The sequence below is a fragment of the Lepidochelys kempii genome, chromosome 6, assembly GCF_965140285.1.
Source record: "Lepidochelys kempii isolate rLepKem1 chromosome 6, rLepKem1.hap1, whole genome shotgun sequence".
Classification (NCBI taxonomy): Eukaryota; Metazoa; Chordata; order Testudines; family Cheloniidae; genus Lepidochelys; species Lepidochelys kempii.
The window spans coordinates 626,309-647,178 of record NC_136385.1 but is presented as its reverse complement, the minus strand read 5'-3'; the positions used below and the strand labels follow the sequence as shown (position 1 = coordinate 647,178).

The 20,870-nt window shown below is 62.4% G+C and overlaps 3 protein-coding genes across 7 annotated transcripts; 1 reads left to right on the top strand and 2 right to left on the bottom strand.

Annotated features, from left to right (window-relative positions):
• Positions 1 to 20: 20 nt before the first annotated feature.
• Positions 21 to 8,039, top strand: HIRIP3 (HIRA interacting protein 3). Its single transcript, XM_078853067.1, has 7 exons — positions 21 to 60; positions 2,268 to 2,388; positions 2,458 to 2,620; positions 3,033 to 4,597; positions 6,178 to 6,340; positions 6,607 to 6,705; positions 7,295 to 8,039. The coding sequence occupies exons 2-7, from the start codon at positions 2,284 to 2,286 to the stop codon at positions 7,450 to 7,452; spliced, it is 2,253 nt and encodes a 750-aa protein (XP_078709193.1). The 5' UTR covers positions 21 to 60; positions 2,268 to 2,283; the 3' UTR covers positions 7,453 to 8,039.
• A 157-nt stretch (positions 8,040 to 8,196) lies between these two features.
• On the bottom strand, positions 8,197 to 13,261 carry LOC144930617 (dual specificity protein phosphatase 14-like). Of its 3 annotated transcripts, none has more exons than XM_078853064.1 (2): positions 12,614 to 13,261; positions 8,197 to 9,310 (listed from the first exon to the last, which is right to left on the bottom strand). In XM_078853064.1, the coding sequence occupies exons 1-2, from the start codon at positions 12,653 to 12,655 to the stop codon at positions 8,666 to 8,668; spliced, it is 687 nt and encodes a 228-aa protein (XP_078709190.1). In that variant the 5' UTR covers positions 12,656 to 13,261; the 3' UTR covers positions 8,197 to 8,665. The 3 variants fall into 3 exon arrangements, with proteins under 3 accessions (XP_078709190.1, XP_078709192.1, XP_078709191.1); XM_078853066.1 differs by lacking the exon at positions 12,614 to 13,261 and adding an exon at positions 10,816 to 11,478; XM_078853065.1 differs by lacking the exon at positions 12,614 to 13,261 and adding an exon at positions 9,783 to 10,024.
• A 28-nt stretch (positions 13,262 to 13,289) lies between these two features.
• Positions 13,290 to 15,673, bottom strand: PAGR1 (PAXIP1 associated glutamate rich protein 1). Of its 3 annotated transcripts, none has more exons than XM_078853061.1 (4): positions 15,497 to 15,673; positions 14,224 to 14,611; positions 13,997 to 14,079; positions 13,290 to 13,832 (listed from the first exon to the last, which is right to left on the bottom strand). In XM_078853061.1, exons 1-4 carry the CDS (start codon positions 15,531 to 15,533, stop codon positions 13,651 to 13,653), a joined length of 690 nt encoding a protein of 229 aa, XP_078709187.1. In that variant the 5' UTR covers positions 15,534 to 15,673; the 3' UTR covers positions 13,290 to 13,650. The 3 variants fall into 3 exon arrangements, with proteins under 3 accessions (XP_078709187.1, XP_078709189.1, XP_078709188.1); XM_078853063.1 differs by lacking the exon at positions 15,497 to 15,673 and adding an exon at positions 15,310 to 15,465; XM_078853062.1 differs by lacking the exon at positions 15,497 to 15,673 and adding an exon at positions 15,135 to 15,295.
• Positions 15,674 to 20,870: the final 5,197 nt, after the last annotated feature.

The following is a 20,870-nucleotide window of genomic DNA, read 5'->3' as shown; positions in this document are numbered from 1 at the left end:
ACGCGCTATCTCAGAGTGGGACTTCACTCGCGGGCTCTTCCAGGGCAGCCCGGACCTCAGGTGCCCCCAGGCCCGGACTCCTGGGTTCTCGAGGGGTCCGGTGGGGGGGAGCAAAGGATTGTGGGAGCCCGGACTCCTGGGTTCTCGAGGGGGCGGAGCAAAGGATTGTGGCGAGCCCGGACTCCTGGGTTCTCGAGGGGTCCGGTGGGGGGAGCAAAGGATTGTGGGAGCCCGGACTCCTGGGTTCTCGAGGGGGGGAAGCAAAGGATTGTGGGAGCCCGGACTCCTGGGTTCTCGAGGGGTCCGGTGGGGGGGAGCAAAGGATTGTGGGAGCCCGGACTCCTGGGTTCTCGAGGGGGGGAAGCAAAGGATTGTGGGAGCCCGGACTCCTGGGTTCTCGAGGGGTCCGGTGGGGGGAGCAAAGGATTGTGGGAGCCCGGACTCCTGGGTTCTCGAGGGGTCCGGTGGGGGGAGCAAAGGATTGTGGGAGCCCGGACTCCTGGGTTCTCTAGGAGTCTGGTGGGAGGGAGCAAAGGATTGTGGGAGCCCGGACTCCTGGGTTCTCTAGGAGTCTGGTGGGAGGGGGGAGCAAAGGATTGTGGGAGCCCGGACTCCTGGGTTCTCTAGGAGTCTGGTGGGAGGGAGCAAAGGATTGTGGGAGCCCGGACTCCTGGGTTCTCAAGGTGTCTGGTGGGAGGGAGCAAAGGATTGTGGGAGCCCGGACTCCTGGGTTCTCGAGGGGTCCGGTGGGGGGAGCAAAGGATTGTGGGAGCCCGGACTCCTGGGTTCTCGAGGGGGGGAAGCAAAGGATTGTGGGAGCCCGGACTCCTGGGTTCTCGAGGGGTCCGGTGGGGGGGAGCAAAGGATTGTGGGAGCCCGGACTCCTGGGTTCTCGAGGGGGGGAAGCAAAGGATTGTGGGAGCCCGGACTCCTGGGTTCTCGAGGGGTCCGGTGGGGGGAGCAAAGGATTGTGGGAGCCCGGACTCCTGGGTTCTCGAGGGGTCCGGTGGGGGGGAGCAAAGGATTGTGGGAGCCCGGACTCCTGGGTTCTCTAGGAGTCTGGTGGGAGGGAGCAAAGGATTGTGGGAGCCCGGACTCCTGGGTTCTCTAGGAGTCTGGTGGGAGGGGGGAGCAAAGGATTGTGGGAGCCCGGACTCCTGGGTTCTCTAGGAGTCTGGTGGGAGGGAGCAAAGGATTGTGGGAGCCCGGACTCCTGGGTTCTCAAGGTGTCTGGTGGGAGGGAGCAAAGGATTGTGGGAGCCCGGACTCCTGGGTTCTCGAGGGGTCCGGTGGGGGGGAGCAAAGGATTGTGGGAGCCCGGACTCCTGGGTTCTCGAGGGGTCCGGTGGGGGGGAGCAAAGGATTGTGGGAGCCCGGACTCCTGGGTTCTCTAGGAGTCTGGTGGGGGGGGAGCAAAGGATTGTGGGAGCCCGGACTCCTGGGTTCTCAAGGTGTCTGGTGGGAGGGAGCAAAGGATTGTGGGAGCCCGGACTCCTGGGTTCTCTAGGAGTCTGGTGGGGGGGGGAGCAAAGGATTGTGGGAGCCCGGACTCCTGGGTTCTCGAGGGGTCCGGTGGGAGGGAGCAAAGGATTGTGGGAGCCCGGACTCCTGGGTTCTCGAGGGGTCCGGTGGGAGGGAGCAAAGGATTGTGGGAGCCCGGACTCCTGGGTTCTCGAGGCGTCCGGTGGGGGGGAGCAAAGGATTGTGGGAGCCCCGGACTCCTGGGTTCTCGAGGTGTCTGGTGGGGGGGAGCAAAGGATTGTGGGAGCCCCGGACTCCTGGGTTCTCGAGGGGTCCGGTGGGGGGGAGCAAAGGATTGTGGGAGCCCGGACACCTGGGTTCTCTAGGGACCTGGTGGGGGAGCAAGGGATTGTGGGACCCCCGGACACCTGGGTTCTCTAGGAGTCTGGTGGGGGGGGAGCAAAGGATTGTGGGAGCCCGGACTCCTGGGTTCTCGAGGTGTCTGGTGGGAGGGAGCAAAGGATTGTGGGAGCCCGGACTCCTGGGTTCTCGAGGTGTCTGGTGGGGGGGAGCAAGGGATTGTGGGAGCCCGGACACCTGGGCTCTCGAGGGGTCCGGTGGGGGGGAGCAAAGGATTGTGGGAGCCCGGACTCCTGGGTTCTCGAGGTGTCTGGTGGGGGGGAGCAAAGGATTGTGGGAGCCCGGACAGCTGGGTCTCTGGGTGGGAAGGGGTTCAGTGGGTTAGAGCAGGGGACCAGGACCCCGGACTCCTGGGTTCTCTAGCCCCGTCTCCCCTGTACCTGCAGCGTGCTGACGCTGGCCATGGTGCGGAGGAAGTACCTGGCCCACGTGGGCCGCGAGAGCCTGATGCGGGAGGAGAAGGAGCTGCTCAAGCAGCTGGTGGAGAAGGAGCTGCTGAGAATGCAGGTGAGGGGGGTTCGGCAAGGGGGGCTCGGCGGCGGTGGGTCCCTGTCTAACCTCATTGGCCTTTCCTAGCGGCTGGATGATTCCAGTTCCGACGCGGGGTCCCCGAACCCCGAGAACGCCCGGGACGTCCCTGGAGCCGGGGCTGAGAAGCGACCCCGCAGCGGCTCCAACTCTTCGGGGGGAGGCCCCAAGGACACGGCAAGAAAGAAACAGCGACTGGATCAGGGTTCTGGTGAGCAGGTGCCCAGCCCCCGCCCCGGAGGGGCCACGTCCCAGCGCCGGGCAGGGGGGGTCCTCGTGTGCCCAGCCCCCACCCCGGAGGGGCCCCGTCCCTGCGCCGGGCGGGGGGTCCTCGTGTGCCCAGCCCCCGCCCCGGAGGGGCCCCGTCCCAGCGCCGGGCGGGGGGTCCCCGTGTGCCCAGCCCCCGCCCCGGAGGGGCCCTGTCCCAGCGCCGGGCGGGGGGTCCCCGTGTGCCCAGCCCCCGCCCCGGAGGGGCCCCGTCCCAGCACTGGGCGGGGGGTCCCCGTGTGCCCAGCCCCCGCCCCGGAGGGGCCACGTCCCAGCGCCGGGTGGGGGGTCCCCGTGTGCCCAGCTACGTGTGTCCCAGTGCTCAATTAACCCCTTGTCTCCCGTCTGGTTTCCAGAGGCCAGTTCTGATGGGGAGGATTCTGGGATTGATTCGAGGAAGCCAAAACTGGCTGCTGCCCAGGGGGATGCTGGGAAATCCGGGCGCACAGGATCATGGGAGGACGAGGGGGACTCTGGAGCAGAGGAGACACCCGAGCGGGGTGGCACTGGCAGAGAGAGCGACTCCGAGTGGGCAGCCGGGAGCGAGGGAATGAAGCAGCCCCCGAGGAGAACAGAGGGCGCCAAGGCGCAGGACCGGCCGGGGAAGAAGCGAGAGAGAGAGGCAGAGCGGAGGGGTGACTGTGGGGAGCAGGAGGGGAAAGCGAACGGGGGGATCACAGCTCAGAGGGAGGAGGAATCGGGGAGCGAATCAGCAGTGGAGGAGGAGGAGTGTAAGCGGCGGAAGCAGACAGGGAAGACGGGAATGAGGAAGGCCAAGCGGAGGAGTGATAGCGAGGAGGAGGGGGACAGCAAGAAGAAGGGGCGGATGAAGGCTTGGGGGAAGGAAGTGGGGAGCGACTCCGAGGTGGAAGAGAAGGAGTGTCAGAGTAGAAAAGGGGCAGGGAAGAAGGGAACAAGGAAGGCAGGGAGATGGAGTGATAGTGAGGAGGAAGAGAAAAAGGAGAAGATAACAAAGTCTCAGCGAGAGGAGGAGTCAGGGAGTGAGGAGGAGAGTAGGGGCCGGAAGCCGGCAGGGAAGAGGGGAGCAAAGAAGGCCGAGCGGAGGAGCGATAGCGAGGCTGAGGAAGTGGGGAGCAGGAAGAGGGGCAGGGTGAAGGCTCAGAAGGGGGAGGAATCGGGGAGCGAGGAAGAGGAGGGTAGGAGCCAGAAGTCAGCAGGGAAGAAGAGAACGAAGAAGGCCGAGTGGAGGAGCGATAGCGAGGCTGAGGAAGTGGGGAGCAGGAAGAGGGGCAGGGTGAAGGCTCAGAAGGGGGAGGAATCGGGGAGCGAGGAAGAGGAGGGTAGGAGCCGGAAGTCGGCAGGGAAGAAGGGAACGAAGAAGGCCGAGCGGAGGAGCGATAGCGAGGCTGAGGAAGTGGGGAGCAGGAAGAGGGGCAGGGTGAAGGCTCAGAAGGGGGAGGAATCGGGGAGCGAGGAAGAGGAGGGTAGGAGCCGGAAGTCGGCAGGGAAGAAGGGAACGAAGAAGGCTGAGCGGAGGAGCGATAGCGAGGCTGAGGAAGTGGGGAGCAGGAAGAGGGGCAGGGTGAAGGCTCAGAAGGGGGAGGAATCGGGGAGCGAGGAAGAGGAGGGTAGGAGCCGGAAGTCGGCAGGGAGGAAGGGAGCGAAGAAGGTGGAGCTGGAGAGGAAGAAGAGGAGGATGAAGGCCCAGAGTGAGGAGGAATCGGGGAGCGAGGAGGAGGGTAAGAGCAGGAAGGAGACGGGGAGGAAGGGAAGGGGGAAGGCCGAGCAGGGCAGCGAGAGCGAGGAAGAGGCGCGTAAGCCGAGGCTGAAGGCTGAGGAGGAGGGGAAGGCGAGGCAGAGGGGCAGCTCCGAGACAGACGAAGACTCTTCCTCCTCCTCCTCCTCCGTGCAGGATGAGAACAACAGCCCCAACCCAGGCTCCCGGCGCAAGAAGGGAAAGGTGAGGTGGGGGATGGGACCCAGGAGTCCGGGGCGGCTCCCCTAGGGGGTGTGCAGTGCCCCCAGAACCCATGGGACCCAGGCATGGAGGGCGGTTTCCTGCAGCGCCCCCAGAGCCTGGGGTGGGGGTGGGACCCAGGCGTCCGGGGTAGCTCCCCAGCGGCACCTCCAAAGCGGGATTACTAACTGCCACTGCACTGAACCAATTTTTATCTCCCGGCAAAATTGTTTTAACTGTCCTGAGAGAGGAAACAGGAACCGACACTTGAGGAAATCGCATTTTTCTCCTACTGCAAATTATTTAAAGTCAATTAAAGGAACAAAGACCTTGAACTGAAATTGTTTTTTTCCAGTGGGAAATGGGTTTAAATTTCCCCAAAGCACCAAGAAATAGCAAAATGAAATTCTGGTTCCATGAATTATTTTTACCATGAAAAACGTGTCTGCCAACGGGGGGGAGGACTGAGGCTGGAGATCGCCCTAAAAACACTGGCTGTCTCCAGGAAAACAATAATACAAAAGTGAAAAGTTGGAACGTTAAATTTTATTGCATGAATTTTCTTTCTTTCTTTTGTGTGGACAGGGGGTTTTAAAGCTGGAGAAAGGGAACAGGAAATTGAGAACTGAAATTTCTCTACGTTTTTTTCCCCAGTGGAAAATTTGTTTTAAAATCCGGGGGAAAGGAGCTGGGGTAGCGCTCAATGCGTTTCCTTTTCTCCTGGCAAATTAGTTTCAAAAGTCGGGGGAAATGAAAAAAAACCTGGTAGATGAAACTTTACTGTGTGAAGTTTTGTCCCCATTTCCCCCCCATGGAAATTTTTTGTAGACCGAGAAAAGGAAAAGAGAAACTGAGCACTGAAATTTTGCTGTTTGAATCTCACTTGCCCCCCAGGTGGAAAAATTGTTTTAAAATGCCGGGGGGAGGAATTCTGAACAGAAATTGCACTAAAAAGTTTTATAACATTTTTTCCCAGCAGAAATTATTTTTTCAAGTTACAAAACTGGACGCTGGGAAATGAAGTTTTGCTACATTCTTTCCCTTTCCAATGGGGAAAACTGGTTTAAAATTCGGGTTACAGAAATTGCTCAGTGAAATCATGCCACGTGATCTTTGTTTCTCCTAAAAATTACTTGAAAAGGGGGGAAGGAAGTGAACTGAATTGCGACTCCAGGTTTCTCCGGGTGGAAATTTGCTTTCCAAGCTGGAGGAAAAGGCGACAAGAAATGAGGACCGAACATGGCACTGGGTGGATTTCTTTTCCGGGGGGGGAATGGTTGTAAAGGGGGAGAAGAAATGGCGAAGTGGAGGTTTACTGCAGGAATTGCTGTTTTATCCCATGGAAACTTTCGCCTTTTTAAAAAGCGAAAAAGGAGTCGGGCTGAGGAAAGCCACCCAGTGCCGAAACTTTCCGACGGTAATTTCCTCTTTCCAGTGGAAGGGGTCGGAGAGTGGCGGGAAGTGAGAACAAACCACCCAACCCGCCGCCTTTAAAGGAACCTTTTGGCCCTGTTTGATTTCGGAGAGGTGGGAACAGGCCCCGCCCCCTTGGGGGCTGCCCCTAACCTGTCCCCGCCCCCCAGGCGCCGGGCCCGGCGGAGGAGCACCCGGCGGTACGCCGGCTGAAGCGCTGCATCCTGGCCTGTGGCGTGCGGCGGAACTACGGGAAGCTGCTGGCCGGGTGTCGCACCGTCAAGCAGCGGGTCGGGGTCCTGCGCCGGGAGCTGGAGGCCATTGGGCTGCAGGGTGAGTGGGGGGGCTTGGGGCAGGGAGATGGATGGGGATGGAGGGGGCGGGCAGGGTGGGGATCAAGGAGCGGATGGGGGGCAGACAGGGTGGGGGGGTTGGAGATGGGGCAAGGAGGGGGGGTTGGGGGTACAGGGAAGGGGGGACTGAGGTGAGGCAGAAGAAACGGGGCCCCTGGACTGAGTTGGGGGGAGGGAGCTGGGAGGGGCCGGGCTGGGTGGCTCCCCAGGAGAGCCCCCCTCCGTTGTAACCCCCGCTCCCCCCAGGGAACCCCTCTCTGGAGCGGTGCCGGGCGCTGCGGCTGCACCGGGAGGAGGCAGCCGAGTTGGCAGCACTGGACGTGGGGAACATCATCGTCTCTGACGGTGAGGGGGGCAGCCAGGAGGGGGATGTGGGGGCGGAGGGGGAGGCGGGCGGGGGCGGAGTGGGATGTGGGGGCGGAGGGGGAGGCGGGCGGGGGAGGGGGGCAGCCGGGAGGGGGATGTGGGGGCGGAGGGGGATGTGGGGGCGGAGGGGGAGGCGGGCAGCCGGGAGGGGGATGTGGGGGCGGAGGGGGAGGCGGGCAGCCGGGAGGGGGATGTGGGGGCGGAGGGGGAGGCGGGCAGCCGGGAGGGGGATGTGGGGGCGGAGGGCAGAGGGGGAGGCGGACAGGGGAGGGGAATGTGGGGCTGGAGGGGGAGGCTGGCAGGCAGGAGAGGAGACATGGGGGCAGAGGGGGGAGAAGAGACGGGGCAGCCGGGCAGCAATCCTGAGGTGCAGTTGGGAGTGGAAGAGGGGCTGGGGGGGGACTCGATGCAGGGGTGGGGTTGGGGGGTGGATCCCACAGGCAGGAGATGGGGCTGGGGGTTGGGGCTAAGGGGGATGGATCCAGAGGAGGGGGCGGGGGAATGTGGGGCTGGGGATTGGGGGGGACGGGACCCCATCTGGAGCTGACGCCCCTCTACCCCCCCACAGGCCGCCCCCGGCGCCGCAACATCTGGAGTCTGTACAGCACCCCCCCGGCCGTCCCCCCAGCTGCCCCCCCAGACGCCGACGGGGGCCCCCCATCCCGGTGCCCCACTGACTGGTCCAGCCTCCGCGGCGTGATCAGCAGTGACGGGGAGAGCGACTGAGGCGGGGAGCGGCACCTGGGTATAACACCCTCCCCCCACCCGCTGTGGGGCTGGGAGTTGGGGCTCGCCCCTGCCATTCCCTGCTTGGAAGGGCCTGTTGTTTGGGGGGGGCATATTGGGGAGGGCTCCCCATTGGATGGGGTAGGATCAGGGGAGCAAATCCGTCTCCCATTCCCCACTTGGTAGGGGGCAGGTGTGGGGCTCTGGGGCCAATTTAGGGTGAACATGAGACAGAAATTGGGGGGTAACCCCTGGTGTCTGTCACTTTCTGGGCTGAGCCCACCCAACACCCCAAAACTGGAGGTTGGGGGACCCCTGAGCCACTAGAGGGGCTCCCTGCAGAGCTGGGAGGCAGCTGTCTGTCCCCAGGGGAACCAGAGGTGACCCCAAAATATTACCACATGGGCCCCTCAATGAAGGATGCTGGGGCAGGGGGCTGGATGTGTCCTGTCTTGGGGGGCACCCCCTAGATCTATAGCCTGGGGGCAATTCCCCCTCCCCATTGTCCCCAAACCCCCCCAGTTGTAAATGTCTTTGTTTTATGGGAGTTTTTTATATTATAAAATAAAGTGAATTTTGTAATTTAAGGGGTGAGCGAGCCAGAGCCCCCCTAGACCCCCCCACTGCAGCCAGAGCCCCCTAGACCCCCCCACTGTGGCCAGTGCCCCCCCAAACCTTCCACTGTGGCCAGTGCCCCCCCAACCTCCCCCAGCCCCCCCACTGCAGCTGACTGCCTCCAGCTGGTTTAATTGAAAGGTTAATTTTTATTAATGAGCGCTCTCCGCTCGTTAAGTCGGTACAAACCTGGGTAAGGAATATAGACCTTTGGCGCTATGTACAGAGCTATACAGGGGCTGAGAGCAGATGCCCCCCCCCCCACTTATGCCCCCGGGGGGGCAGCAGTTTCGATCTCGTCTCTCTGGGGGCAGAGAAGGAGTTTGCAGGGGGATGTGACTTGGAAGGCGGCGAGTTGGGTGTTTGTGGTAGGCCCTGGGGGGGGTCACACAATGCAGGGGGGGGCTTTTATGCTCAGTGACTCTTCCCCCCCCCCCTTAAACACACGCCCACCCCCCGTGGGCACACACACACAGTCTCTGAGGTTAGAAAATGCCCCTTTGTGGGACATCTGCCCCCAAGTCCCTCCTCCAGGGGCAAATGCAGCCAACGGTGCCCCGGCGGGGCAGGTAGACGGGTCCCGGGGCGCCCGCCCCGCCTATCTGTAGCTCCAGAGGGGCACCAGGCCGCGGGTCTCGCTCTCGTAGACGTCGGGCAGCGGGCCGAGGGGCGAGGGCACCATGCGCACGGTGTTCTTGCCGAAGAGCTGCTGCTCGTAGGCGATGAGCTGGCGCCAGAAGCCGGCGTTGGGCCGCACCACGGGCCGCCGGCTCCGCACCCACTGGTGGGCGTCCAGCAGGCTGAGGCGGTGGTACTTCATCAGGTAGGCGATGCAGAGCGAGGCCGAGCGGCTCACGCCCGCCACGCAGTGCACCAGGGTGCGCCCATTGCGCTTGCCCGTCTGGTGGATGCGGTCGGCCACCGAGTCGAAGTAGAGGGCCAGGGGGGCGTGGGGCAGGTCGGCCACCGGCACCTTGACGTAGTCGATCTCGGGCCAGTTGGCGTTGGGGAGCTCCATGGTGGCGTTGACCACGCAGGTCACCGCCCGGGCCCGCACCAGCTGCCGGTTGGCGGCCGCGTTGCCGCTGCAGAGGTAGAGGCAGGGCGAGATCTGGGCGATACCCCCCAGCGCCGGGACCGCCCCGGCCCCGGGGGCCGGCTTCGCCGTGGGGGGGGGGCTGCGCCGGAAGAACCCGGGCGTCCGGAAATTCATGGTGGAGGCCTCAGCGTACATGGGGGACAGCTGGGGGGAGAGAAAGGGAGGGCGTTCAGGGGGGGGCTCTGTGCCCCCCACAGCCAGGGCCTGCCCGGGGGCGGAGACCCCCTGGAGGGCACAGGCCCCAGCTCCACCCCACCCCCATCCACCTGTGTCCCCCCCCCCGGGGCAGGTACCAGGCCCCACCGGTCTCCATCCCTTCACATACCCCCTCCCCTGGGGCTGGGGGAGGCAGAGTCCGAACGTTCCCGAGTCAGCCCCCCCAGATTTCTCCAATGGGGGGGGATACACGAGAGCGGACGATCCTGAGCCACCCACCGCCGGACGCCTGGGTCCTCCCCCAAATCCCGAGGCGAGAGCCCTCCCCACCCCCTCGCCCTGGCTCCGCCCCAGACGCCCCCGCTGTGGGGATGCAGGGAAGAAGTAGGGCGGGATCTTGGGGGGAGGGGGGGCACAGTCCTGTCGTCCCCCCCACCCCCGGCCGGGGCATCCTACCTACCTCCGCATGGCCCAGCCGCTCCCCGCGTGGGGCTAGCGGGGCAGCCGGGAGGCCGCCTCCACCCCGCCGTGGAACCCAGGCATCCGAGTCTGGGAGCCGCGGGGGCGGGAGGGGGCTGCAGGGCTGATGCGCAGAAAACGGAGGGGGGAGGGATGGGCCCAGCCCCTTAAAGGGCCAGAGCGCGACTGCCAGCCCCGCCCCCCCAGCCCTGCCGCTGCCCCCCACTTCCTACCCGCAGCCCCCTGCCCCCCAGCTCTGCCGCTGCCCCCCACTCCCGACCCGCAGCCCCCTGCCAGCCCAGCCCCGCACCCCCCAGCTCTGCCGGTGCCCCCCACTCCCGACCCGCAGCCCCCTGCCAGCCCAGCCCTGACCCCCCAGCTCTGCCGGTGCCCCTCACTCCCGACCCGCAGCCCCCTGCCCGCCCAGCCCTGACCCCCAGCTCTGCCGCTGCCCCTCACTCCCGACCTGCAGCCCCCTGCCCGCCCAGCCCTGCCCCCCAGCTCTGCCGGTGCCCCTCACTCCCGACCCGCAGCCCCCTGCCCGCCCAGCCCTGCCCCCCAGCTCTGCCGGTGCCCCTCACTCCTGACCTGCAGCCCCTAGCAGGGGAGGGGGAGGCAGGGAGCTTTTGCATCAAGATCCCAGGCTGACATCACCTCTGTCCCCCCACTTTCGCCAGGGAACCCAGCACCCCCTTTGTCCCTGCACCCCAACAATTCCCTGCCCCCAGAATCCACCTGATCCCAACTCCCCCTGCACTCCATCCCTCACCCCATGCATCCCTCTTTCCACCCCCCACAATCTCCCCACATGCCCTCCTCCGTCACACCCTCAAATCTCCCACCCCCCAAAATCCTGTGCCCCTCCTACCACCAGGTCCCTGTCACCCCAAACATTACCCCACTAGCCTGCCCCCCAATTCACCCCATCCCCTCTACTGACCCTGCCCCACTTCAGACCCAGCCTCCCCTCTGGGAGAATTGGGGTGCCTCTGCCCCCCCACCACATTACTTCAGGCTGTGGGGCTCCCCCTTACCTGGCGCTTGCCTGCTTCCACTAAACTGCTCTCTGTGGGGGGCAACGCCCCGGCCCCACAGCAGGGGGAGGATCCCCGGCAGTCAGGGGGAGGAAAAGGGGGTGCAGCAAACGGGGGGCCCCTTTCGCTCCTCTCCCCGCCCGGCTCTGTGCTTCACCCCGTCGGGCCGCTCGCCCAGCGCAGCCTTCGCTCCGGCCCAGGGCCCTATATACGCTGGGGCCCCCCCGGCCCCGGCTGCGTTGGAGGTAACAATGGGTTGCCATGGTAACGGGATGCGGGGGCGCAGGGGGGACCGTGCGTCAGCTGCTGACACAGAAAGGAGACGGGGGGGCAGCTTCCGGGTTCCCCGATGCCTCCAGCCGCCCCTGGCCCCTCCAGGGGGCGCCGGCCCCACCTGGCCACAGGGTGGCACTGGCTGGCTCGGAGGCAGGGGGCCTGTGCTGGAGGGGGGGCCACCGGCCCAGGTGGCAGCAGGTTGAAGTCTCTCTCCACCCCCTCATCAGCCCCCATCCTGCCCCCCACAGGGAGTCACGAAGCTTCCGGTCCCCCCACACCCAGCGCGGCCGCAGGGGGGCACGTGCGTCACCAGGCTCCTAGGGAGAGACTAGTGCCGGATGGGAGTGAGGGGCGCCAGCATGGCTGGGGGGGGGGCAGAGGGCTGCAGTTCGGAGTGAGGGGCACCGGCAGGGCTGGGGGGCAGGGCTGGGCTGACAGGGGGCTGCGGGTCAGGAGTGAGGGGCACCGGCAGGGCTGGGGGGCAGGGTTCGGCTGGCAGGGGGCTGCGGGTCGGGAGTGAGGGGCGCCGGCAGGGCTGGGGGGCAGGGCTGGGCTGACAGGGGGCTGCGGGTCAGGAGTGAGGGGCACCGGCAGGGCTGGGGGGCAGGGTTCGGCTGGCAGGGGGCTGCGGGTCGGGAGTGAGGGGCACCAGCAGAGTGGGGGGGCGGGGCAGGGCTGGGCTAGCAGGGGCTGCGGGTCGGGAGTGAGGGGCACCGGCAGGGCTGGGGGGCAGGGTTCGGCTGGCAGGGGGCTGCGGGTCGGGAGTGAGGGGCACCAGCAGAGTGGGGGGGCGGGGCAGGGCTGGGCTAGCAGGGGCTGCGGGTCGGGAGTGAGGGGCACCGGCAGAGCTGGGTGGACCCAGGTGTCCGGAGGGCGAAGAACGGCTCTGGATAAAGGCAGTGGGTGAGGGCAGGGTCTGCCGGGTTTTGTCTCTGTTCCCCACTTGGGGGTCCTGGTTTGGGGGTCAGGAGGGCAGCGTCTCCTCCTCCTTGCGGCCCCCAATCTGCCGACTGGCTCGGGCGGAGTCTTGAGGACAATCTGCCCCCGGGGGGCAGGACGGCCCCTCTGTGCAGTGGGAACCTGGGGAACTCACCACCACGAGCCACACTGTAGCAAAGGGCCCAGCGCGCCTCAACTCAGGATTGCAGCCTAGAGGGATCACGACCCCCCGTTCCGTCCTGCTCCCCACTAACTGCTCCGACCCTGCCCCCCGCATTGCCTCTGGTCGTTTCGAGGGCCGCTTGCCCAGCTGCTGGGATGAAGGGGGTGGTTGGGGCAGGTCTGGGCTCTGAGCCGCTGCCCCACCCACCCCACATCACAGACACACACACACCCCCGGACATGAGCACCTTGGGGCAGGAGGTCTCAGGCAAGGGGGGAGGCATTTCCTGGGGAGGCACCGCCCCTCACTGCCAGCATCCTGCCCTGGTTGGACAATGAGACACAGAGCCCTGCCTCTGAAAAGGGGCCACTTCCTGTGAGGAAATGACCCAGCAGGGAATGACAAAACAACAATTCACACCTTCTCCTGGGAGGAACAGCCTGCTGGCAAAGGAGGTCCCATGTCCTGCCCCTGTGGCAATACAGGAAGTCCCGCCTCCTCCTGCGTGGAACAGCCTGTGGGCAACGAAGTCCCACCGCCTGCCTCGATAGCAATACAGGAAGTCCCACCTCCAGCCCTGATGACAATACAGCAAGTCCTTACCTCTCACAGCAGAATACCCAGGGTCCACACACCCTTGAATAGTGGGCGTAACAGGAAGTCCCGCCTCCTGGAGGAACAGGATCCTGCCGACTGAGTGCCCAGGATGGCCATATCTGCAAAACACTCCTGAGCCATGGGGCCCTGCCCCAGCCCTTGGGAAGGCCCGACTCACAGACACACACCCGTGTCAGAGGTCCCAGCCAGGCCCTCAGGGAGACCACTCTGGGGTAGGAATTTCCCCTGCTGCCCCACCTGCAGGATCTCCCAAGGTGGTGTTTAGGTAGGGCCTCCAAATGAGTCCCAAGCCTCAGACGGGTAGAGAGGCCCCGCCCTCTTTAAGGACAGAGTGCCTCGCACTAGGGGGCCCAGCTTGAGGCCTCGGCTCAGCATGAACCAGGCAGAAGAAAGGAGACGCCAGAGGGCAAGAAACACATTTATTGCAGCAGAAACACTGGACAGACCCTTCCCCCGCCCCCAGTTCCCCTCCCCCCCGTCCTCCCCCAGGCTGTAGGTTCTGCCCCCTCCGGGCAACACAGGGGGACATTTCCTGCTTCCCCAGCCCCTGGTGGGGGCGGAGCCATAGGTGTGATGGAGGCAGCTGTGCTGAGATCCTGACAGCCGTGGGGCCCATTCCCCTGCCCTGGGGCCGGAGAGGAGCCAGTGCCCTTTGAAGGGAAAGGCCCCGTGCCCCACTGGCTGACCCCACTAGTCCGTCACTGTTTTCCCTCCCGCATCTCAGTCCCCCGAGCTGGTATCCGGGCTGGAGCGTCCTTGGTGCGGCCGGATCCCAGCGCCAGCCCAGAGGATGCTGGGAAGGGGGCAGGGCCCCACGCCTGCCAGCCCCACCCCGGGGGTCAGTACTTGCGCTGGTGCAGGAAGAGCCCCGAGGGGCGCTGTGGGGATGGTGCCTCCTCCCGGTCCAGCTGGAAGAGGTCGCGGCCCGTGCGCAGGATCTGCTCCTCCAGCTTCTTGTGCCGCTTCATGTCCGACAACACCTTGTCCAGCCGGGCCTCGCGCTTCTGGCTGCGCGAGCCACCTGGGGGGGAGGGCGGAATCAGGACCCCAGGGTCTATCCCAGCTCAGGGAGCGGAGGGCGGTCTAGGGGGTTAGAGCTGGGGGGCTAGGAGCCAGGACTCCTGGGTTCTAGCCACGGTTCTGGGAGGGGAGTGGGGGCTGGGAACCTCCCAGCTCTGTTCGTACCTGGTGTTCTCCTGCGATCAATCAGGGAGCTCTTGGGCGTCAGAGGCTCATCGTCAAAGTCAAACTCAGTCGGGACCTGTGGCCTGGAGCACAGAGAGCGGAGGGGGTTAGAGACCCAACAGAGGGGGAGGGGCAGCCCCAGACGCTCAGCCCCCTGCCCTGCCTTGCCCAGTTAGTGCCCCTCAATGCCAACCCGCAGCCCCCTGCTAGCCCAGCCCTCCACTCACTTTTCCTCCTCCTCCTCTTCGCTCTCGGGCTGCCCATCAGACCTCTCCTCCTCCTCGCTGTCGGGCTCGGGGGTGGGGGCCCTGCGGGGCAGGATCTCGGCCTGGAGTGGCAGGGCGCCCTCGGCTGCGATCTGCTCGTAGAGGCGTCTGATCTCCTCGGGCGGCGGCATCCAGGCCTCTGGGGCCTCCAGCTCCTCGTCGCTGCAGGGGACACACCACCCAGCCTCCTCCTCCTGCCCCCGCTCCTCCACCTCTTCCGGCGCTGGCCCGTCCTCTCCCGCTGAAGCCGGCACTGGCTCCAGGGCATCCTCCACCGCCAGGGACTGCATCCCAGAGGTCACCTCGCCCTCCTCCACTGTTGTGGCCTCCATGGCGGGACGGGGCCAGGCTGCAAGGAGAGAACCATGGTTAGAGCATGGCTGGAGACCCTACAATAACAGCTCAGCAGTCAGTGCTTTGCACAGGCACTGTGACCACAAAGGGTTCAGTGGAGACCCTACAATAACAGCCCTGAGCTTAGATGCCAGTCACACCAACACGGCGGCCATCTTGGGGCTTGCCACCTGCCAGTCATACCAATGTGGCAGCCATCTTGGGGCTCGCCACCTGCCAGTCATGCCAACACGGCGGCCATCTTGGGGCTCAGGCCAACGCGGCAGCCATCTTGGGGCTCACGCCAACACGGCGGCCATCTTGGGGCTCACGCCAACGCGGCGGCCATCTTGGGGCTCACGCCAACGCGGCGGCCATCTTGGGGCTCACGCCAAGGTGGCGGCCATCTTGGGGCTCACGCCAATGCGGTGGCCATCTTGGGGCTCACGCCATCCTTGACATGCCATGGCAGCCATCTTGGCCGTGGCCCCTGATGTTCACGCCAAGGTGGCAGCCATCTTGGGGCTGCCCCAACTGACCCTGCTGGGGGCTCCGGTCCCCGGCCAGGCCCACACTGGGGCTCCCAAGGGAAGCTGGGGGGAGGGGGGGGTCACATCCCAGCCACTGGCTGACAAGCAACCCAGGCCCCCGCCGCCATTTTGTGAAGCCTCTTGCTCAGGGCCCACCACTGCGCGTGCGCCACCCGCGCCTTACCACGCGCATGAGCGACGGGGCCCGTACTGCGCCCCTCTCAGAGCGTCTTCGCCTCACTGCGCATGCGCCTCGTTCCAGTCGGCGCGGTCGCGCGCACAGCTCAGCGGTCTCGTCTTTGTCTTTCTTTAGTGCGCATGCACCACACCGCTCCCCCCCCGCTGTTTGCGCATGCGCTCTTTATACTCACCATTCAAGTGCGGAGGCACTACCGTCTCAGTACGCATGCGCCACTGCTATGCTCTCCCCGACTTCAGCTCGGTTCCAACTTCCGCTCCCAGCCGCGGCACGTGCGCCCGCCCCACCCCGCGCTCCTGATTGGTCGGCGTGACCGAAGGGGCGGGCTAGCGCCCAATGCAAAAGGACTGGAGTCTGAACCGGACCCGAAGGAGAACTGGGGATGGAGGCGGAGTCGGGGAGTGGGAGGGGCCGGTGGGAGGAGTCTATGGCGGGTAGGAGGAGTCTGGGGATGGGGTGGTGGGCGGAGCCTGAGGTGGGTGGGAGGAGTTGGGGAGGAGGGTGGGTGGGAGGAGTTTGGGGATGGGGTGGTGGGAGGAGCCTGGGGTGGGTGAGAGGAGTTTGGGGATGGGGTGGTGGGCGGAGCCTGGGGTGGGTGGGAGGAGTTAGGGGAGGAGGGTGGGTGGGAGGAGTTTGGGGATGGGGTGGTGGGAGGAGCCTGGGGTGGGTGAGAGGAGTTAGGGGAGGAGCCTGGGGTGGATGGGAGGAGTTAGGGGGGAGGGTGTGGGGGAGGGGTGGATGGGAGGAGTCTGGGGCAGGTGGGAGGAGTCTGGGGAGGGGATGGTGGGGGCACTCTAGGAGGAAGCAGAGGGGGGAGGATCCTGGAGCAAGGCATGCTGCTGGAGGAGGCAGGTCATGGTGGAGGGAGAAGAGGTTGGGGTTTGGGAGGGTCCTGGGCAGCCCCATCAGCACCTGCTCCCCCCCACAAAGGGTCTGGGCTGCGCTCAAGGCCTGTGGAGGCAGGCGCGTTGGGGGGCCCCCTAGGCCCAGAGCAGCCGGGGGGGTTAGTGGGGGGCCTGGTGCCAGCAGCAGGAAGCGGAACGACCTGGCCCCAGCCTGCTCCGCTCCCCCCGCCCCAGCCGTGTCCCTTGGGGGGAGGGCTCTGCCCCCTCCCGCCCTGCACTCACCGGCGCTGGGAAGCGGAGCAACGTAGCGGGGAGCCAGAGGAGTGGAGTGGGCTGAGGCTGGGTTGCGCTGCTTCCTGCCACTGCCGATGAGTGTGGGGGTGGGCCTGACCCCTGCTGCCAGCGCCAGGCCCCCTCACTAATCCCCTGGGCTGCGTCTGTCGCTGGGGGAGGGGGCTTGGGAGAAGGGGTGGAAAGTGGGGGCGGGAAGAGGCGGGGCAGGGGTGGAGGGAGTTGTCCTGGGCCCCGCACCCACCTAGAAACGTCCCTGCGCCTTGCAGGGGGCGCACCCCACAAGGGAGCCAGCTGGAGGATGGTACTGGCTGCCAGCACTGCCGCATATGAAGCACGCAGCTCTGTAGGGCACCATGAAATTTGGGGCAATTTGGTGCCCCAAATTCTGTGGTACCCTATGCACCTGCATATTCTGCATATGTCTAAGGACGGCCCTGGTCCTGGGGGCAGAGTGCAGTGGGGAGCTGGGTGGAAGAGGTAGGAGTCACAGGGGGCCCTCCGCAGAGATGGGGGGCTGCCTGGAAATAGAGGGTTTATGCGGGGACCCTTGTCGGGCAGTGCACAGTGGTGGGGGGGAACGACAGGGAGACACTAGTGTCGCTGTCTCTCACTCCCCCCTCCCCGACAGCCGGCCCATCCTCCCAGCAGGCACTGGGCCGTCTGATGTATTCCTTCTGTGAGCCCAGCCCAGGCACCGGAAACGTGGTAATTGGGGTGGAATACAAGGGCCCTGAAGTCAGAGGTGTTAACCCGACCCTGTCCAGCATTGAACGGGGGGTGGAGTTTGGCATACAGAGACCTCAGCATGCCAGGGGCCGCGGCAAACACCCGCTCCTCAGCCTTTTAACCTTCTGTTACAGATATAGAAAAGAAGGCAAAACTGTTGAAGCCTTTGAGGTGAAATATTACAGCAGCTTTAGTTTTAACAACATCCCCGGTTCCCTCTGACTTTGGTTGTGAGGAGTCTTTAGAAAATAAAATCCCACCTTGACATGACCACCTTCACCAGACGAGGACATTCCCGCAGAGACGTACATTGCGTCATGGAACAAGCCACCCAGCTACCCCAAGAAAACCTGCTGCAATACAGAAATAAAAGCCCTGGAACCGCACACCCCCAATTGTCACCTAGCACCTTACCCTGGAACCCACACAGGATATCATCAAACAACTGCAGCCCATACTCGATGGGGATTCCATCTGAAAAATCTTTCCTGAGTTCCCTTTTTGGCCTTCAAACAACCCCCTGCCCCCTCTCCAAGCTCATCAGAAGCAAGCTCCTGAGAGGTGAAACCAGAAATCGGTGGGCTCTCGAGTGAACTCACACAGGAAAATGATAAAAAAGAAAAACACCACATCACGGTGAACAATTGTCACAGAATGATCGCTCCATATCTGACTTCTCCATCCTTATCCTGAAAGGAAACCTGCACAAAACCTTCAAAATAAAACCTGGGAGCTTAAATTCATAACTCAACCTGACACCAAAAATCAGGGACTCAGTAGAGACACTGGATTTATGGCTCATTACAACAATCTGTAACCCACAAACCCTCCTTTGCCCTCGGACTGCAGAAGCCTTAGCTGCCCACCTCACTTTGAGTGGTCTCTTGCAACATGTGCTCCTTGTGCTAAACGATCCACTCTGCCTTCTATTTAGCTGTGACCCTCAGAGTACCTTTCTCAGCCCTGAAGACGAGCTCTGTGGAGCTCGAAAGCTCGTGTCTCTCACCAACAGAAGTTGATCCAATAATGGATATTACTTCACCCACCTTGTGGGCTGGTCTGCACTGGAAATATACATCGGTATAGTTACATCTCTCAGGGTTGTGAAAAATCCACACCCTGGAGCAATGCAGTTATCCCAACCTAACCCCCAGTGCAAGCAGTACTAGGTCGATGGAAGAATTCCATCTCGGAGAGGTGAATTATGCACCGATGCAGCATTTTAGGTGTACACTTACCCTCAGTCTTTACATGGCAACAACTGTTCTTTTGGGGGCAAAGGGACGCACTCAAAATGAGTTGGAGCTGCAGGTGCTGTTGCTGTTAAAGTCCGATCCCGTTTCCTCCGAGACAAGACAAACAAAAGGAGAGACAGGAACAGCAAAGACAGAGGACACAGCTTCTGGTTATTATGAGAAACATGGGTCCAGCCCCTGGTGTGACCAGCCACGCTGAGACCCAGAAAACTTGGGCCAGTATCATAGAATCATAGAATCATAGAATATCAGGGTTGGAAGGGACCCCAGAAGGTCATCTAGTCCAACCCCCTGCTCAAAGCAGGACCAATTCCCAGTTAAATCATCCCAGCCAGGGCTTTGTCAAGCCTGACCTTAAAAACCTCTAAGGAAGGAGATTCTACCACCTCCCTAGGTAACACATTCCAGTGTTTCACCACCCTCTTAGTGAAAAAGTTTTTCCTAATATCCAATCTAAACCTCCCCCACTGCAACTTGAGACCATTACTCCTCGTTCTGTCATCTGCTACCATTGAGAACAGTCTAGAGCCATCCTCTTTGGAACCCCCTTTCAGGTAGTTGAAAGCAGCTATCAAATCCCCCCTCATTCTTCTCTTCTGCAGGCTAAACAATCCCAGCTCCCTCAGCCTCTCCTCATAACTCATGTGTTCCAGTCCCCTAATCATTTTTGTTGCCCTTCGCTGGACTCTCTCCAATTTATCCACATCCTTCTTGAAGTGTGGGGCCCAAAACTGGACACAGTACTCCAGATGAGGCCTCACCAATGTCGAATAGAGGGGAACGATCACGTCCCTCGATCTGCTCGCTATGCCCCTACTTATACATCCCAAAATGCCATTGGCCTTCTTGGCAACAAGGGCACACTGCTGACTCATATCCAGCTTCTCGTCCACTGTCACCCCTAGGTCCTTTTCTGCAGAACTGCTGCCTAGCCATTCGGTCCCTAGTCTGTAGCTGTGCATTGGGTTCTTCCGTCCTAAGTGCAGGACCCTGCACTTATCCTTATTGAACCTCATCAGATTCCTTTTGGCCCAATCTTCCAATTGGTCTAGGTCCTTCTGTATCCTATCCCTCCCCTCCAGCGTATCTACCACTCCTCCCAGTTTAGTATCATCCGCAAATTTGCTGAGAGTGCAATCCACACCATCCTCCAGATCATTTATGAAGATATTGAATAAAACCGGCCCCAGGACCGACCCCTGGGGCACTCCACTTGATACCGGCTGCCAACTAGACATGGAGCCATTGATCACTACCCGTTGAGCCCGACAATTTAGCCAGCTTTCTACCCACCTTATGGTGCATTCATCCAGCCCATACTTCCTTAACTTGCTGACAAGAATACTCTGGGAGACCGTGTCAAAAGCTTTGCTAAAGTCAAGAAACAATACATCCACTGCTTTCCCTTCATCCACAGAACCAGTAATCTCATCATAAAAGGCGATTAGATTAGTCAGGCATGACCTTCCCTTGGTGAATCCATGCTGGCTGTTCCTGATCACTTTCCTCTCATGCAAGTGCTTCAGGATTGATTCTTTGAGGACCTGCTCCATGATTTTTCCAGGGACTGAGGTGAGGCTGACTGGCCTGTAGTTCCCAGGATCTTCCTTCTTCCCTTTTTTAAAGATTGGCACTACATTAGCCTTTTTCCAGTCATCCGGGACTTCCCCGGTTCGCCACGAGTTTTCAAAGATAATGGCCAGTGGCTCTGCAATCACAGCCGCCAATTCCTTCAGCACTCTCGGATGCAACTCATCCGGCCCCATGGACTTGTGCACGTCCAGCTTTTCTAAATAGTCCCTAACCGCCTCTATCTCCACAGAGGGCTGGCCATCTCTTCCGCATTTTGTGATGCCCAGCGCAGCAGTCTGGGAGCTGACCTTGTTAGTGAAAACAGAGGCAAAAAAAGCATTGAGTACATTAGCTTTTTCCACATCCTCTGTCACTAGGTTGCCTCCCTCATTCAGTAAGGGGCCCACACATTCCTTGGCTTTCTTCTTGTTGCCAACATACCTGAAGAAACCCTTCTTGTTACTCTTGACATCTCTGGCTAGCTGCAGCTCCAGGTGCGATTTGGCCCTCCTGATAACATCGAGCTGTATCGAGCTGTGCAGAATAGTGCTTTAGCTGCCTCTCTGGTCACAGGCTCAGAGCTGGGTTGCAAGATATAGTCTTGGCCAACTAAGCCAAAAGGGAGAGAGACAGGATGGTGAAAAAATAAGGTGGGGAAGGAAAAGGACATGTGGTGCGGGGGAAGGTGAAAAGGGTGAGTGACACAGAGGGGTGACAAAGTCGCCCACCCCAGGGGGTGGTTAGGATTTACCCAAAGCAGGTGGAGGTGGCTACATCATCTGGGTCCCTGTCTGGGCTAGTCTGGTCATGACATCCCTCAGGATCAAGACAGTGAAGGCTTAGCAGAGTGATG

What these genes read in the sequence shown, in the direction of transcription:
- LOC144930617 (XM_078853064.1), bottom strand. Translation starts at nt 12,655, where the DNA reads ATGGGACCTCCTTTGCCAGCAGGCTGTTCCTCCCAGGAGAAG. An exon ending in GCTGTTCCTCCCAGGAGAAG is followed by an intron (nt 9,311 to 12,613) that starts GTGTGAATTGTT and finishes CTCTCCCCCCAG; the next exon opens with CTGTCCCCCATGTACGCTGA.
- HIRIP3 (XM_078853067.1), top strand. Translation starts at nt 2,284, where the DNA reads ATGGTGCGGAGGAAGTACCTGGCCCACGTGGGCCGCGAGAGCCTGATG. An exon ending in GCGACTGGATCAGGGTTCTG is followed by an intron (nt 2,621 to 3,032) that starts GTGAGCAGGTGC and finishes TCTGGTTTCCAG; the next exon opens with AGGCCAGTTCTGATGGGGAG. An exon ending in GAACATCATCGTCTCTGACG is followed by an intron (nt 6,706 to 7,294) that starts GTGAGGGGGGCA and finishes ACCCCCCCACAG; the next exon opens with GCCGCCCCCGGCGCCGCAAC.
- PAGR1 (XM_078853061.1), bottom strand. Translation starts at nt 15,533, where the DNA reads ATGCGTACTGAGACGGTAGTGCCTCCGCACTTGAATG. An exon ending in GAAGAGGAGGAGGAGGAAAA is followed by an intron (nt 14,080 to 14,223) that starts GTGAGTGGAGGG and finishes TCTGTGCTCCAG; the next exon opens with GCCACAGGTCCCGACTGAGT. An exon ending in TGATCGCAGGAGAACACCAG is followed by an intron (nt 13,833 to 13,996) that starts GTACGAACAGAG and finishes CCTCCCCCCCAG; the next exon opens with GTGGCTCGCGCAGCCAGAAG.